This window comes from Scyliorhinus canicula, chromosome 11 (assembly GCF_902713615.1).
Source record: "Scyliorhinus canicula chromosome 11, sScyCan1.1, whole genome shotgun sequence".
Lineage (NCBI taxonomy): Eukaryota > Metazoa > Chordata > Chondrichthyes > Carcharhiniformes > Scyliorhinidae > Scyliorhinus > Scyliorhinus canicula.
The window spans coordinates 23,318,345-23,334,657 of NC_052156.1; the positions used below are offsets into that span (position 1 = coordinate 23,318,345).

A 16,313-nucleotide genomic window follows, 5' to 3' on the forward strand; every position below is an offset into this window, starting at 1 on the left:
TCAACACCTCCACCCTATCCCCATAACCCAGTAACCCCACCCAACATGAAGGGCAATTTTGGACACTAAGGGCAATTTATCATGGCCAATCCACCTAACCTGCACATCTTTGGACTGTGGGAGGAAACCGGAGCACCCGGAGGAAACCCACGCACACACGGGGAGGATGTGCAGACTCCGCACAGACAGTGACCCAAGCCGGAATCGAACCTGGGACCCTGGAGCTGTGAAGCATTTGTGCTATCCACAATGCTACCGTGCTGCTAATTATCTGGTCATTAGCACGTTGCTGTTTGTAGCAGTTTGTTATGCACAAATTGGCTGCCATGCTTCCTACATTACAATATTGACTGTACAGTATTTTCAGACATCTGGTGACCCTGAAAGGTGCTAAATAAATGAAAGTCTTTCTTTCATATTTAACAATGTTTGCCAAGTATTCAACATTTTCTAATTACCCTACTTTATTCATTTGGGCATGGACTTTAGTGATTGTTCAAATTTGTGACATATCCAACTTATCAGTTATCCGGTGACAAAGTGTCAGGGTCTGACTGAAGACTGACATATTTTCAGACCAGATTTCCTGGCACCAAGTCCACAGAAGGTCTGAGGGGCATGGCTTGCACCACCGCTCTGGTGGAGCAGGGCCTGATATAGCCAGCAAGGACAGCTCCACAGAGATGTGGGTGCCACCTTTAAAGGGCATCCTGAATTGCATTGAAATAAGTTTCCCCCAAACCACCCCTCACAGACAAAGGCTATGCCAGTGGCACTCACATCCCATGACTGAGTGAAAAAAATATATTTTTGTATATTTTGTGCATATTTTTGAGTGTTGAGTGTTCAAAATTGTTTTTAATGTCAATGTTATTTTGCTATTTGGTTGAGGAGTAGAACCCATGTATTAATATTAATCTTTAACAATAATCTTTATTGTCACAAGTAGGCTTACATTAACACTGCAATGAAGTTACTGTGAAAAGCCCCTAGTCGCCACACCTGTTCGGGTACACAGGGAGAATTCAGAATGTCCAATTCACCTAACAGCACGTCTTTTGGGACTTGTGGGAGGAAACCAGAGCACCCAGAGGAAACCCACGCAGACACAGGGAGAATGTGCAAACTCCACACATACAGTGACCCAAGCCGGGAATCGAACCTGGGACCCTGGCGCTGTGAAACAACAGTGCTAGCCATTGCTACCGTGCTGCCCATTAGAAAATTATGCTGATATGTGGAATTGATGGGATATGAAACTGTGGAGTATTTTGAGTTTCATTTTTATTGTTTTGTAGAGTACAGCACATTATAATAATCTAAAGGAACAATTGGAGAACCTGTTTGAAGCTGTCGCCACTTACATTGACTCAACAGGTCATCTCACCAGTGAACTTTTTCAAAAGTTACCTTCTAGAGTGGTGAGTAAATCTGTTCAAAATCAATAAACTGATAAATTGGAGTAATTTTATCTTGAAAAATGTCTTTACCATTGTATTGTATATTTAAATGTAAAAGAATTGGTATTGACAGAATATTTATGAAGCATTTCTCCTGTCATAGTGCATAATTAAGTAAAACTAGTCAATTTACTGTAGCATTGCTCAGGAGTCAAGTACTCTTCTAGTGAAATGTTGTAGCATCACTTGGCAGGAGGAGCTGTTTATACTGAGGCAGTTTGTACTGGCAGTTCCCATTATAAATCTGAAACTGGGAAATTATAATGGAAATGTTAATGGAAAGTCCATGCAGGTGCAAGAGTTTTAGTATACTATACAGCTAGTTGCAAAATGTATCTTTCAACATCTATTCATCTTTCTGCATGTCCTCATTGTGTGCCTAGTCTGTTATGGTTATGTTGTTATGGTTAAGTTATATTATTTCATAATGGTTTTAGTAGCTTATTAAGAGGATACTAAAAAATGATAGCAATTGATTTTGTTTACATTTTGATAGAATATGCAAACTAATTGGCACAATTTAATTAGATTAATCAAATTTGATATCCACCAACATTTTAACCTTTTTGTCTCTTTTTATACACTTTAAGATTGTGTTTTGTTGATTTGTTTAACCAAACGACTGTATTAGTAGTGTTAAATATTACTATTCCAGCAGATAACGATTTCAGATAAACAGATATTGAATGTAGAGCTTTCAGGTCTACCAAACAAAAAGTGTTCACTTCATGGTAGTCTTCAGGAAGAAATACATGCCTGTACCTCAGGAGTTTAGAAAAATAGAATTTTATTTCAGTGTGGAAAATTATAAACAAACACATTTCATGGCCTGCAAAGTTAAAATCTGAAGTTGCTTTTGAGAAATCTCATTGCTACTTACAATTGATCATTTTGTTAACTTTTTAATCTTAAAGAACCAGGATTCAATGGATATTGTTAAAGATGTTCCAACACAAGCATCAACACTGAGGTTTATAATTAATCTATCTGGCCAAAGTCTGGAAAATGTGAGAGAGGCATCAATGTTTACATGAATTAATGTTTGTACTTGCAGCAATATCCTGACTACTACGAAATTATTAAGGAACCAGTAGACCTGAAGACAATCGCCCAGAGGATTCAGGTTTTACAATTTTCTCTTTTCCCTACCATAATTGTACAGCTGAAATCACAAATTGCATGATGTAAAGAATTATTCTGCACTAGTTGATGTTTCACCTGAATATTTGTTAAATATGTAATTTTGGTGGGTGGCACGCTGCACAGTGGTTAGCACTGCAGCCTGCGGTCCTGAGGACCCAGGTTCAAATTCCAGCCCTGGGTCACTGTCCTTGTGGAGTTTGCAGATTCTCCCAGTGTCTGCGTGGGTTCCCCCCCACAACCCAAAGATGTGTAGGTTAGGTGGATTGGCCACGCTAAATTGCGCCTTAATTGGAAAAATTAATAATTGGATACTCTAAATTTATTTATTTTTTAAAGAAAAAAATGTAATTTTGGGCAGGGTTCTCCGTTTGGAAGACTAAGGGCGCAATTCAACAGGACAAAAATAGAGCCCCGTTTCTGTCGAATTTAGCAGGGTTTCTCGGTGCCTAGAGGCCTTGCGCAAGATTCAACAGCCTCATAGCGTCACCAATTCGGGCTCATTGAAGCCTATAAATCACCCCCAAGTATTTTGCTGGGACTGAATTGCGTGTGATTCCCATTCCCATTGGGGGCGCTATTTGGAAAGTGAGACAGGACATGTAAATGAGCTAGCACTCTGCCAGCGCAAAGTTAGTGCAATTCCCAGACTAGTGTCCGTTTTAACCCCTGGGGCCTGATATAGCACTAAAGAGCCTGGCAGCTGGAGCTGTTTTTATGCGCCCCACTTACCACACACAAACCTTCAGCACGAAGATGGCTCACAGAAGACCTGCCCCCTGAGATCAAGAGTCCGAGGTGGACCGACGGCTCCATGTCAGTGAAGTGAGGGGGAACACCCTCTTCCCAGGGTAGGCAGACTCACTCCTGCCCTCCTGAACAACTCCTGGGAGGTGATGGCAGAGGCAGTCAGTGCTTCCAGCCTCACCAGGTGGAGACAGCTGGCGATCGGGAGAAATGAGGGGGGTCACTGGTGAAGCCTCTGCCCTGAGAGGGGCAGCTAACCAGGGAGGACTCCAAAGGCCACAACGGAGATGCTTCTGGTTGGGGTGAGCTCTGCTGATCTTGTTTCCTCTACAGTGGAGTAACGTTTCTGAGTAGTGCCAAAATCTTGTGGGCTCCTGATTGAGCTTGGCCACGCCCATCCCCTTGACGAAACAGCTGAGATATGAGGATTTCCAGAAGAGCAGCCGGGGTGGGCCCCCAGATGATCAGAGGCTCCCTGAGCCTTCAAAGGACACAGGCAACCACTCAGCAGAGTGAACAGCCAGGGGCTTGTCGGAACAGCAATGGGGCAAAGACGATCTGAAACGGCCATCCCGAGTCCACTGACTTTGCACAAAGTACTACCCACAGCCCAGGCAACCATCTGCCTTTTTCAGTTTGTCTACCCTCCTCCCCCTCCAGAACTATGGCACCCAGGCCCCACTTGTCAATATTTCACTAATTCACATGGGAGACTTCCATTTAAGAGGGATGGAGCATTACGGAATGGTAGGGCATTCTGTGTCCAAGCCGCTAATGAGATTTAAATCCATGCAAATGATGGTTTTGCATGAATCCGCCTGCGCGTGGCGCAAACATCGATATTGCTGCCAAGGACCAGAGCTTGGCGCCGGGCGGAAACCTTAATTTATCAATTCTGTGCAACTCTCCGCCTTATCTCTGGCATCGTGAAACGGAGAATTCAGCCCTTTAACTTTTTATAGTGATTGCTTATTCTTAGTATAAACATACCAATTTCTTTTTACAGAATGGTGTTTATAAAAGTGTCAATGTGATGGCTAGAGATATTGAGCTTTTAGTAAGGAATGCAAAAACCTACAATGAGCCAGGGTCACCAATCTTCAAGGTAAGGGTGAAAAAGGTTTAAGGGTTATTCTACTTGTATCTTAGATCAAGACACTCTCCAGCCAGTCTTAAACTAAGCTTTTTGGCGCTGTGATTCCTACATTACAATAGTGACAACTCTTATTTCATTGACATGTCCAGTGGTCATGAAAGATATATATAAATGCCAGTCTTTCTTTTTAGTAAAATCTAAGTAACCACAGAGCAAAGACATTGGGTTTGTCTATTATAGAGTTATGGCATTAATAAAGTTTTACTTTAACTCAAGAGGCAGAGCACTATACCATACCATTATATATCTCGGTTCACATTTTAAAGACTGGCATAGTGGCAATTCATTAATCCTGTTGATGTTGAAAATGTCTTTTCCAACTCTGTAGGATGCAAATACCATCAAGAAAGTATTTAATCAGAAGAGAGCTGAACTTGAGCATAATTTGGAGCCTACTAAATCTAGTCTCCGAATCAGGTACACAAAATTACTTAGTTTAATATTATGTTTACAAAGTTTACAAATGATACATTTTTTTTACCTGCAACGTGTTTTATTTTAAAATGTTATTTTTTGCAATTTCAAAAAAAATAAGTAGATAGAATTTTTAAAACTCTTATGGCAGTTTACCAGTGTTTTCATTCATTCAAATTAATATTTTGTGTCTAGAATATGTGTGACATTCATTGGGCATTATGCATGCAAAATTAGCAGGTGAAATTTTGCGAGACTATGGGCGGGATTCTCTGATCCCGGTCGGGGGGAGGGGTGCGAATCCCGCCCCTCCGATTTCCGTATTCTCCGGCGCCGGTTTTCGGGTGGGGGTGAGGTTTACACCCCGCCGGTCGGGGGTCGTTGGCAGCTGAGCTGCTCTCCCCCCCCCCCCCCCCCGGCAATTCTACAGGCCCCGATGAGCCAAGCGGCAGACGTTTCCTGGCCAGTTCCGCCGGTGTGAAATGGCCATGGTCCATCACGACGGGACCTGGCTTATAAGCTGGCTAGCTGAGTCCTGGGGTTGGGGGGGGGGGGGGGGGGGGGCACGGTGGCCTGGCCCGCGATCGGGGCCCACTGATCTGCGGGTGGGCCTGTGCCGTGGGGGCACTCTTTCCTTCCGTGCCAGCCTCTGTAGGGCTCCTCCATGGCCGGCGCAGAGAAGAATCCCCCAGCGCATGCGCAGGAACCACACCGGCGGTTCTGCGCATGCGCCAACACGCGCAGGCCCCTCGGTGCCAACCCTTCCGGCGCCAGCCTAGTCCCCAGAAGTGAGGAAGATTCCGCACCTTTCGGTTGCCCCGATGCCAGAGTGGTTCGCGCCGCTCTTGGTGCCGCCGTCGGGCCATCCGGCCAGTTGTGGGAGAATCCCACCCTATATTCTCGTTCTGAAGGTGAATGAGTACCTGATTAAATCAGGAAGTGATTCCGAATCCTCAGCCATGCAAATTTATGCACGGCAAGGATTACGAGTGATTCCCAAGGGTATCCCGTTGTCGGCCCAAAAGCAGGCAACCTGATAGCATGGCACCGCAGCTCTCCGCATCGCAAATCAGTCCCCCTTTCCCCAAGTACGAGGGTGATCTGACCCGTCCTTCCCCCAGAGGCTCCCTAAATAGTAATTCTTCGTCGCATCGGGAACCCCAGCAGACAAAATTTTGGCCAGCTTTTGGTAAGGAGGAAAAGAGAAAACCAATTGAATCATTCAAAATACTTATTGGAATTCCTTTTGGCCCAATCTTATTTTATCTGTGAACAAGCAACATATTACAAAAAATCATTTTAGCAGCAAAACATTAAAATTTATATCTTTTTGACATCTCCAGTCATATTTCCCTTCAGAAATCTACACATCGGATATCTGGGATTTGAGGTCATAGAACTGCCTTCGGCCATCACCATATCAGTTATTAGCTATCCTAGAAAAGATGTTCAACCAAGTAATTGGTAGCTGCATTTACAAAATGCTATTTTGATGGTGGGCAGCACGGTAGCATGGTGGTTAGCATAAATGCTTCACAGCTCCAGGGTCCCAGGTTCGATTCCCGGCTGGGTCACTGTCTGTGTGGAGTCTGCACTTCCTCCCCGTGTGTGCGTGGGTTTCGTCTGGGTGCTCCGGTTTCCTCCCACAGTCCAAAGATGTGCGGGTTAGGTGGATTGGCCATGCCAAATTGCCCGTAGTGTCCTAAAAAGTAAGGTTAAGGGGGGGTTGTTGGGTTACGGGTATAGGGTGGATTTGTGGGTTTGAGTAGGGTGATCATTGCTTGGCACAACATCGAGGGCCGAAGGGCCTGTTCTGTGCTGTACTGTTCTATGTTCTATGCTATTATCATTCTACTGTATTCCAAAATGCCTGTCCTACTGCTCCGCACCTGTCCGCATGAGTTCTTCATCCTCTACCAATTTCCAGGACTAATAGTGAGCAATGAGATTCGAATACTGAATAACTAAAAAATATAGAGTTAACACTTGAACGAAAGGTGTATTTTGAATTCGTAAAGGTTATTTTGAAATTCTGCCTTTATAGGAATCGAAGATCAGCTCAAGGAGATCGTTTATCAGCAATTACCATGGCTTTGCAGTATGGTTCTGAGAGTGAAGAGGAAAGTGGTTTAGGTGGTAAGGCACTTATGATACTATATTTTAATAAAACCTTGTGGATGTGGCTGTTCTGGCTTTTTTACAGATCTCTTTTTTTATTCTACAGCGGTCACTCGTTTTGAAGATGGTGATTCTGAAGGTGAAAGCATCGGTTCATCTGTTGATGTTACCAGTCCTCTTTATCAGCTGTTTGAATTAGTTAGAGGTTACCGGAATAGTCAGGGGCAACTTTTGGCTGAACCTTTCTTCCGTCTGCCTTCCAAGAAAGATTATCCTGACTATTACCAACAAATCAAACAACCCATGTCTCTACAGTTAATTAGGTAAGAAATGCTATCTTTCCCTCCAAAAAAAAGTTGCCAGGATGATGCATTAAATTTTGGGTCATTCAGAAATACGTATAATTCTCCTGGTGATAGAATCCCTACAGTGCAGAAGAAAGCTACTGGGCCCTCCAAAAGAGCACCCTAACCCAGGCCCACTACCCCACTCTATCCCTGTGACTCCATCTAACCTTTGGACACCAAGGGAAATTTACTATGGCCAGTCCACCTAACCTAATAAATATGATGTCATAGTTTTTTTGTTTTTTTTTAAATTTAGAGTACCCAATTCATTTTTTCCAATTAAGGGGCAATTTAGCATGGCAAATCCACCTACCCTGCACATCTTTGGGTTGTGGGGGCAAAACTCATGCAAACATGGGGAGAATGTGCAAACTCCACACCGACAGTGACCTAGAGCCAGTATTGAACCTGGGACCTCGGCGCCATGAGGCAGCAGTGCTAACCACTGCACCTTCGTGCTGCCCCATATGATGTCATAGTTAGGTCCAAAGATGTGCATGTTAGGTGGGGCTACGGGGATAGGGTGGGAGTGGGCCCAGATAGGGTGCTCTTTCAGAGGGTTGGTGCAGAATCGATGGGCTGCACTGTCGGGATTCTATGAGTTATTTTCAGAAAATGCGGCATCCCGTATTTTGGACCAAGGAAGGCTGTTTATTCCTTTCTTGAATGAATTTATTACAACTTTAAGCACATGGCTAAACTCAAGAAGCAGGTTAATTATTTTTCACATTTTGGAAGTCTGACATTTCATGATCCCTAATGTGTGCCTGGTGCTCCTAGTGAAGGAGCAGATCCACACGCTCGCAGTCAATATTATGATCTCTTCATTCCAGCCTTACAACTAGGACAGTTTGCCGGCAGCACAATCAGGTTTCAAATTTGTTACTGGTTGACTCTTTCAAATGGCAATGAGTGGTCATTTTAAAGTGCTGGCAGAGGCCTTCAAAATAGTTGTGGTCAAGTTAGAACCTGTATTTCACCATCACTTCTGTAAATATAAAATTTCTAGTTATTCTTTCATCGAACACTTTAGCAGGATTAAAACTTATTGTTTGGATGAAACGACATTTGTGAAAGCAGTCCTAGGAATATAAATACATTTTGTTGCAAGTTTGGCCTTGTGATGTTTTTTTTAAAATTTAGAGTACCCAATTAATTTTTTCCAATTAAGGGTCAATTTAGCATGACCAATCCACCTAGACTGCACATCTTTGGGTTGTGGGGGCGAAACCCACACAAACACGGGGAGAATGTGCGAAGTCCACATGGACAGTGACCCAGAGCTGGGATTGAACCTGGGACTTCAGCGTCGCGAGGCAACAGTGCTAACCACTGCACCACCGTGCTGCCCCGCCTTGTGATGTTTAACGTCTAACTGGAGATATTTGCTCCTAACTTGAAAGGCAGATTTGCATTTAATTGGCACAGTATATTTAAGGAATAAACATTCTTATTTCCTTGAAATCTGCCTGTTAAAATTTCAACATCAATCATCAAAAAAACTGCCCCCCCCCCCCCCCCCACCTCCCCAAACTATTAATCGTGACCCATGACAAAGTCCGTGGGTGCGATTCATCCAAAAAATGACTTGAGTGTCATTTTGGGCAAGTTTGGCGGGGGCGGGATTCCGCCAGCTTTTGGGTGAGATCCAGACCTGGATTCACCCACACAGTCATATTCTAGCGTCCTGGGGAGTTTCTCCCCATTCTAGCCCACACTTGGAAATCTTTTCTTGGTGGAGCTGATCTTGCTGGTGAATTCAGCTCCTCCGTGATTGAGCGCCATTTTGAATGGGTGCCCCAATGTCTGTGTGCTTGAGGGTTCCCTACACCCCCCACCTTGGGCAATGTTAACCCCCCTCCCCGCAGACATGGGTGTTGTCATTCCCCCTCCCATATCAGGCCACCCTGCTATGGCGTCCCTGAGTGTCCCCATCCCTTTTCAGGACCCATCTAACTTTTCTGAAGCCTCTTCATACCCCCCTCCACCTCCCGCCCCCACTCTGTTCCATGGGCATGCGCCCCCCCCCCCCCCCCCCCCCCCCCCTAGGCTCCAATTCTTGACAGTACCAACTGGGCATCCTGGCAGTGCCAGGTTGGCACTTTGCAGGTGCCAGGGAAGTTGCAGGGTATTGCCCTGCCCTATCTCCGACCATCCAAGTGGCTCCAATGGCCTCAGATTGTGGCCAACACGTGTGGTCCCCGCTTGTGGAGACCAGTACTAATCAGCACCTTGGTGATCCCTTGCCGGTCCAGCTGGTGACTCCTGGGCACTGGGAGAATGTGGACTCAACTAGGCCATGCACAGTTGGCAGTACCAAACTGGCAGTGCCACCTGTGCCAGGAGCCCCATTTGGGATTGGGGGTGTGTGTGTGAATGCATATGTGGTGGGCTGGAAGTGGACATTGGAGCAGGGTGATGTTGGCTAATAATGTCGGGGGGGGGGGGGGGGGGGGGCACACGCAACGAGGATACCAGTGATGAACGTTGGGGTGTTGGGGGGGGGGGAGTTTGTGGAGAGCCCCCGAGACCTCTCTGATATGAGCTGGGAACCATTACATTGCAGCGCCCCATCTGTTTGGAGCCGGTTCCCGGCTCTAAGTGGCACCACTCCACCACGGTTGTGGCATGCACCATTCCCACCAAAGAGCTCAAATTTCTGAGAGAATTCTCACCGGAACTGACACTTTCTTATTTTTTGGTAACATTCCACCGTTTGTACATGTTCAGATATAGAATTTTAGCAAAAAGTTACTTTCCAAAGAATTGATGTCCACTTGAATACATTCTGGGCAGGATTTTCCACACCCGCTCTACGATGCTTTGTGTGGCTCACCCATCCTGCTGGCGAGGAAATGAAATGAAAATGAAAATCGCTTATTGTCACAAGTAGGCTTCAATTAAGTTACTGTGAAAAGCCCCTAGTCGCCACATTCCGGCGCCTGTTCGGGAGGCTGGTACGGGAATTGAACCGTGCTGCTGGCCTGCCTGGGTCTGCTTTAAAAGCCAGCGATTTAGCCCAGTGTGCTAAACCAGCCCGCCATGGGGTGGTCACCTTCGACGGGCCAGAAGATCCCTTCCGCCGGGAAGGGCCGGAAAATCCCACTCTCTGAGTTTAACTTTTACACAAATTAACTTTTGTCCTCAGCCCAGCATATAATTAGAAAAGGTTTATTTTGTTCGCTATTAGTTTATACTTTTATTTATGATTTATACGATATTAATTTATCAAATGTTCCCACAGTGGTAATTACAATTGCTAAAAGTATCATCGTTTAATGGTTCAAAATGACTTTTTCCATCATAATACGGCACAGTACTCCAGGTACTTCCATGGACCGCTCTGGATTTTTTTTAAAGTGTAAAATCTGTTTTGGAAGTGTTCACCAAAGTGTTTCCAATTCTCAAAATGTTCAGCCTTTGAGAAATTCTCAAAATTTCAACCCCTCTCTCACTCCTTCCTCCTTACCAGCAAAACATTTTTTCTGCACTTTGTGCCATTCCCTGCTGAATAGAAAAAGCGTTCACCATGTCCCCATTTTTGGTTTATGTTTTTCTTCCATTGCATGGCATGAGGTTCAAAACAATGGCTAGAGATGACTTGCCCTTCCTCTATTCTCCCCTGGTTGCACAAACCTTATTATTAGTTTGTCTCATTTATGCAGATGCAAACCCAGAATCTAATGCATTTGCCACTGCTGCTATGCTGTAACATATTCTTTATTAATTAAATTTGTGGTGAGAAAATACATTTGTCGTGCCTTATGTGTATATTCACTCAAATTTTACTTTAATTGTCGATGAATTTTCATTTTCATTACAATTTTCATTTTACTGAAAAATAGACAAGTCTGATGTATGTGACAAGATTTCGTGTTAATAGCGCATTGTACTAATGATTTTGAAAACCAGGATTTCTCAAGGAACTGAAGAAAAAATTGAGTATTATAATGAGCAAATTTATATGATTAGTAAAATGGTATTATATTTCATTCTTTTTATTTAGGCAAAAACTGAAGAACAATGAATTTGAAAACCTGGATCAAATGGAGGCTGACATGAATCTAATGTTTGAAAATGCCAAGCGCTATAATATTCCTAATTCTGCAATCTTTAAACGAGTGCTGAAGCTGCAGCAAATCATGCAGGTATAAAAATAGCAGTATGGTGTGTTTTAATATTTATATATTCTGTAAATTTCATCTGCAGTACTTTACTCCTGAGAATTGCTCTTTCAGGCAAAGAGGAAGGAGCTGGCAAGAAGAGAGTACACTGAAGATGGTGACAGTATGGTATCTTCTGTACCATCTGATACAGGAAGTGCAAAGAGAAAGAGGTAAGGGATAAAGAATTCTACAGTATTAAGATATTTAAAATACAATAATTCTACAAATCTAAAATGTAAGTTATGGGAAAGGCTGAACATTATTGCTTATTGTTCCTAACCATTTTCATCTAAAGCCATGTATAGTGGAGAACGCTGAAGATTACAAGGTTTCCATTGAAACAATACAATATTGAATGTACACATATTAAAAATATATATTAAAACATTAGAATAAAATCGTCTTCTGTACCACTATGCCTCCAAGGCTTTCAAACTACAGTTTGGATGGCTTTCCAATCTTTCACGTGTCTAAATTTGAGTTTTATTTTTAATATCGCAGTGTTCAGTTTGAATAGCTTTCAAATTATTATAATAAAAAATAAGGTAAACAGACAAGAACCCTTGCGTACAAATCTACAAGTGACCCAAAAGGTCTGGTTCCTGAGATTGTGGAGGCCAGTTCATGCTTAACATATCGTGCCTTTTTTGCTGTTTGGCATAATACTGGTCAAATTATAATCTAATAATTTACAGTTACCGAATCTTAATGCTGCAAATGTCAGTTGTTATTAAATATTCATGTTTTTACTTTGTTTAAATATATTGGTGGCAGCACAGTGGTTAGCACTGCTGCCTCATCGCGCCAGGGACCTGATTTCAATTCTGACCTAGAGTGTCTGTGTGTGTGCAGTTTGCACGTTCTTCCCCTGTCTGTGTGGGTTTCCTCCTGGTGCTTTGGTTTCCCCCACAATGTCTAAAGATGTGCAGGTTAGGTGTGGTTACAGGGATGGGGTGGGAGAGTAGGCCGAGGTAGGGTGCTCTTTTGGAGGGTCCGCGCAGACTTCTGCACTGTAGGGATTCAATGAAAATGATAGCTGACAATAATTTCAGTTAAATTTAGCAAATTATTTGCCAACTTTGACCGTATCACAGCTTATAGTTATAGCATTGCATTCAGTTTCATGGCGCACAAACCTTCCATTTCGAATCCAAGTGCTCCCACTAGCGGGAAAACTGGAGTTGTTACAACTGGTGCAAGGAGTTTTCTAAAATATTCATAGCAGGTAGTACACTGACCAGTCTGCTCTGCTCTGACCTGAGCATCCAGAAACAGGATCCTCCCCCCTCAGCCCAACAACAGAAATGGTGAGCCCCGCTGACGTGGCGAGCACCCCCAACCCTCAGCAAAAAGCGACATTCTCCCACCAAACATGAAAATAACAGGTTACACCACACCACACAGGCATGAGGGTGACCCAGCTCGCCCCTTTTTCAGGCCCTGCCCCTTGGCATTACCAACGATGTACTGCCCCTGGTATGGACACCCTGGCCCGGTGCATTGGGCCCCAAGGGATATTATCCATTAAGCTGGCAATCAAAGTCTAGTCCAAATATGTGCAGGTTAGGTGGATTGGCCATGCAATATTGTCCCTTGCACAAGAATGTGCAGGATACAGGGATAGAGCAGGGGAGCTTTTCAAGGGTTGTGAGCATTCTAGGAAGACTCAGACTTCACAGAACTGCAGCGTTAAAAGCATGGGGCCAAATGAACAGATGTAGAGAAAGGAAAAATACCTGAGGCTTCCTGGTTTGTATCTACAACAAACTGTTTGATCTACTCATTAGCTGTCAAGCAGAGCAGTTAAAAGTGAGCACGCCACTTCAAGGCTTTCATAATATACAGACAAGGGGTGTGATTCTCCCAAAAAATTTCAAAGTTCATTTGTGGCAGGTTCTTCATGAAGTTTCCCAACCTATGTTCAATGACACTTAGTCACTTTTTTCGAAGTCCACCAATCAACCTCAAACTACCTAACCTACCTAGGCCCATTCCCCCGCCTTATCCCTGTAACATACATAACCTGCACATCTTTGGGCACTAAGGGGCAATTTTAGCATGGCCAATCCACCTAACCTACACATCTTTGGACTATGGAAGGAAATCTTAACATCTGGAGGAAACCATACAGACACTGGGAAAACATGCAAACTCCACACAATCACCCAAGGCCGGAATCGATCCCGGGTCCCTGGTGCTATGAGGCAGCGGTGCTAATCACTGGGCCACCATGCCGCCCTCAGAGGCTCAGAAAACAGGCAACAAAGTTTGGACAAGGAGTCACCCAATGCATATGTATGAGGATAATTTATTAAGCAACAAAATTACATTTAAGAAAGGAAATCGATAACCCAGTATGAATGGTTCTTGCTTTCCACCATGCTAGGAAGACACCACTCATGACGTATTTCACTCTTCTTTCCTTACATCTGCTCTAAATCTGTGCAATGATTCTCTTCACTTTCATTTACCCTGAGTAACCAGAGGTCTTGCTGTGTTCTGATTTTGCACCATGCTGTGATCTTGTCATTAATTTGTCAGTGGTGGGCCGAATGGGTGATGGCCAGGGGCGAGCAGTCGATGGGCTATGGCTAGTCGAGGGGGGCGGGGTGCCCCCTGATCCGGCTGATTACGTGGAACGTGAGGGGGTTGAATGGGCCCGGGTGTTTTCGCATCTGATGGGGCTGAAGGCGGACGTGGCCATGTTCCAGGAGACCCACCTGAAGGTGGCGGACCAGGTCCGTCTGAGGAAGGGGTGGGTGGGGCAGGTTTTCCACTCAGGGCTCAACTCGAAGAACCGGGGGGGTGGCGATCCTAGTGGGGAAGAGGGTGGAGTTTGAGGCGTCTGAGGTTGTGGCTGATAGTGGCGGCAGAAATGTGATGGTGAGCGGTAAGCTGCAGGGGGAGAGGGTGGTGTTGGTTAATGTGTACGCCCCAAATTGGGATGATGCTGGTTTCATGAGGCGTGTGTTGGGCCGCATTCCTGGCCTGGAGGTGGGGGGCCTGATCATGGGGGGGGGGGGGGGACTTCAATACGGTGCTGGATCCCCTACTGGATCGTTCTAGTTCAAGGACAGGCATGAGGCTGGCGGCGGCCAAGGTGTTGAGGGGGTTTATGGACCAGATGGGAGGAGTGGATCGCTGGAGGTTCGGGAGGCCGAGGGCTCGGGAGTACTCTTTTTTTTTTTCTCCCATGTGCACAGGGTTTATTCCCGCATTGATTTCTTTGTTTTGAGCAGGGGACTGGTCCCGAGGGTGGAAGAGACCGAGTATTCAGCTATTGCGATTTCGGACCATGCTCCGCATTGGGTGGATCTGGAGATGGGGGAGGTGCGGGACCAGCGCCCGCTCTGGCGTCTGGACGTGGGGTTGTTGGCTGATGAGGAGGTGTGTAGGAGGGTTCGGGGATGTATCGAGAGGTACCTCGAGGCCAATGATACTGGGGAGGTCCAGGTGGGGATGGTGTGGGAGGCTCTGAAGGCAGTGATTAGGGGGGAGCTGATCTCCATCTGAGCCCATAGGGAGAGGGGGGAGAGGAGGGAGAGACTGGTGGAGGAGCTGTTGAGTGTGGATAGGAGGTACGCGGAGGCCCCAGAGGAGGGATTGCTGGGGGAGCGGCGTAGCTTGCAGGCCAAGTTTGATTTATTGACCACCAGAAAGGCGGAGACACAGTGGAGGAAGGCGCAGGGAGCGGTCTATGAGTATGGAGAGAAGGCGACGCACCAGCTTCGTAAGCGGGACATGGCTAGGGAGATTGATGGAGTGAAGGATAGAGATGGGAATGTGGTGCGGCAGGGGGCAGAGGTCAATGAGGGCTTTAGGGACCCCAGCGGTGGGAGGGGGAATGGAGAGTTTTTTGGACAGGCTCCAATTTCCAAGGGTGCAGGAGGAGCAGGTGGAGGGACTGGGGCCGCCGATCGAGTTGGAGGAGCTGGTCAGTGGGATTGGCCACATGCAGTCGGGGAAGGCGCCGGGACCAGATGGGTTCCCGGTTGAATTTTATAAGAAATATGCAGACCTGCTGGGCCCCCTTTTGGTTAGGACCTTCAACGAGGCATGGGAGGGGGGTGTTCTGCCCCCGACGATGTCTCGGGCGCTAATCTCCCTGATCCTGAAGCGTGATAAGGACCCCTTGCAGTGCGGATCATACAGGCCAATTTCACTGCTGAATGTAGACGCCAAGTTGCTGGCGAAGTTCTTGGCCACTAGAATAGAGGACTAGGTGCCGGTGGTGGTTCATGAAGATCAGACGGGTTTTGTGAAGGGGAGGCAGCTGAACACTAACGTGCGAAGGCTGCTAAATGTGATAATGATGCCGGCAGCAGAAGGAGAGGCGGAGATTGTGGTGGCATTGGATGCGGAGAAGGCCTTTGACAGGGTTGAGTGGGAGTACTTGTGGGAGGTGTTGGAGAGGTTCTGGTTTGGGGTGGGGTTTATTAAATGGGTGAGGTTGCTGTACGAGGCCCCGATGGCGAGTGTAGCGACAAATGGGAGGAGGTCCGAGTACTTCAGGCTCCACCGTGGGACGAGGCAGGGGTTCCCCCTGTCCCCCTTGCTTTTTGCGCTGGCAATTGAGCCTCTTGCCATGGCTCTCAGGGAGTCGAGGAGGTGGAGGGGTTTGGTGCGAGGTGGGGAGGAGCACCGAGTGTCGCTGTATGCGGACGACTTGCTGTGGTATGTAGCAGACCCGGTGGGGGGAATGCCGGAGGTGATGGAGATTCTTGCTGAGTTCGGGAGTTTCTCGGGATATAAATTGAACCTGGGC

General features: G+C 45.9%; 1 protein-coding gene across 12 annotated transcripts in view; it reads left to right on the top strand.

The window, feature by feature from the left end:
* pbrm1 (polybromo 1) overlaps nucleotides 1-16,313 on the top strand; it is a 102,030-nt gene that overhangs the window by 20,470 nt on the left and 65,247 nt on the right. For 10 of the 12 annotated variants that reach the window (XM_038812570.1, XM_038812575.1, XM_038812576.1 and 7 more), the window contains 8 exons: nucleotides 1,299-1,421; nucleotides 2,515-2,583; nucleotides 4,354-4,452; nucleotides 4,832-4,920; nucleotides 6,962-7,053; nucleotides 7,142-7,358; nucleotides 11,389-11,530; nucleotides 11,621-11,718. In XM_038812570.1, coding sequence (XP_038668498.1) covers nucleotides 1,299-1,421; nucleotides 2,515-2,583; nucleotides 4,354-4,452; nucleotides 4,832-4,920; nucleotides 6,962-7,053; nucleotides 7,142-7,358; nucleotides 11,389-11,530; nucleotides 11,621-11,718 — 929 coding nt within the window. The remainder of the gene's footprint in view (nucleotides 1-1,298; nucleotides 1,422-2,514; nucleotides 2,584-4,353; nucleotides 4,453-4,831; nucleotides 4,921-6,961; nucleotides 7,054-7,141; nucleotides 7,359-11,388; nucleotides 11,531-11,620; nucleotides 11,719-16,313) is intronic. The other 2 variants (XM_038812566.1, XM_038812577.1) reach the window with 1 other exon arrangement.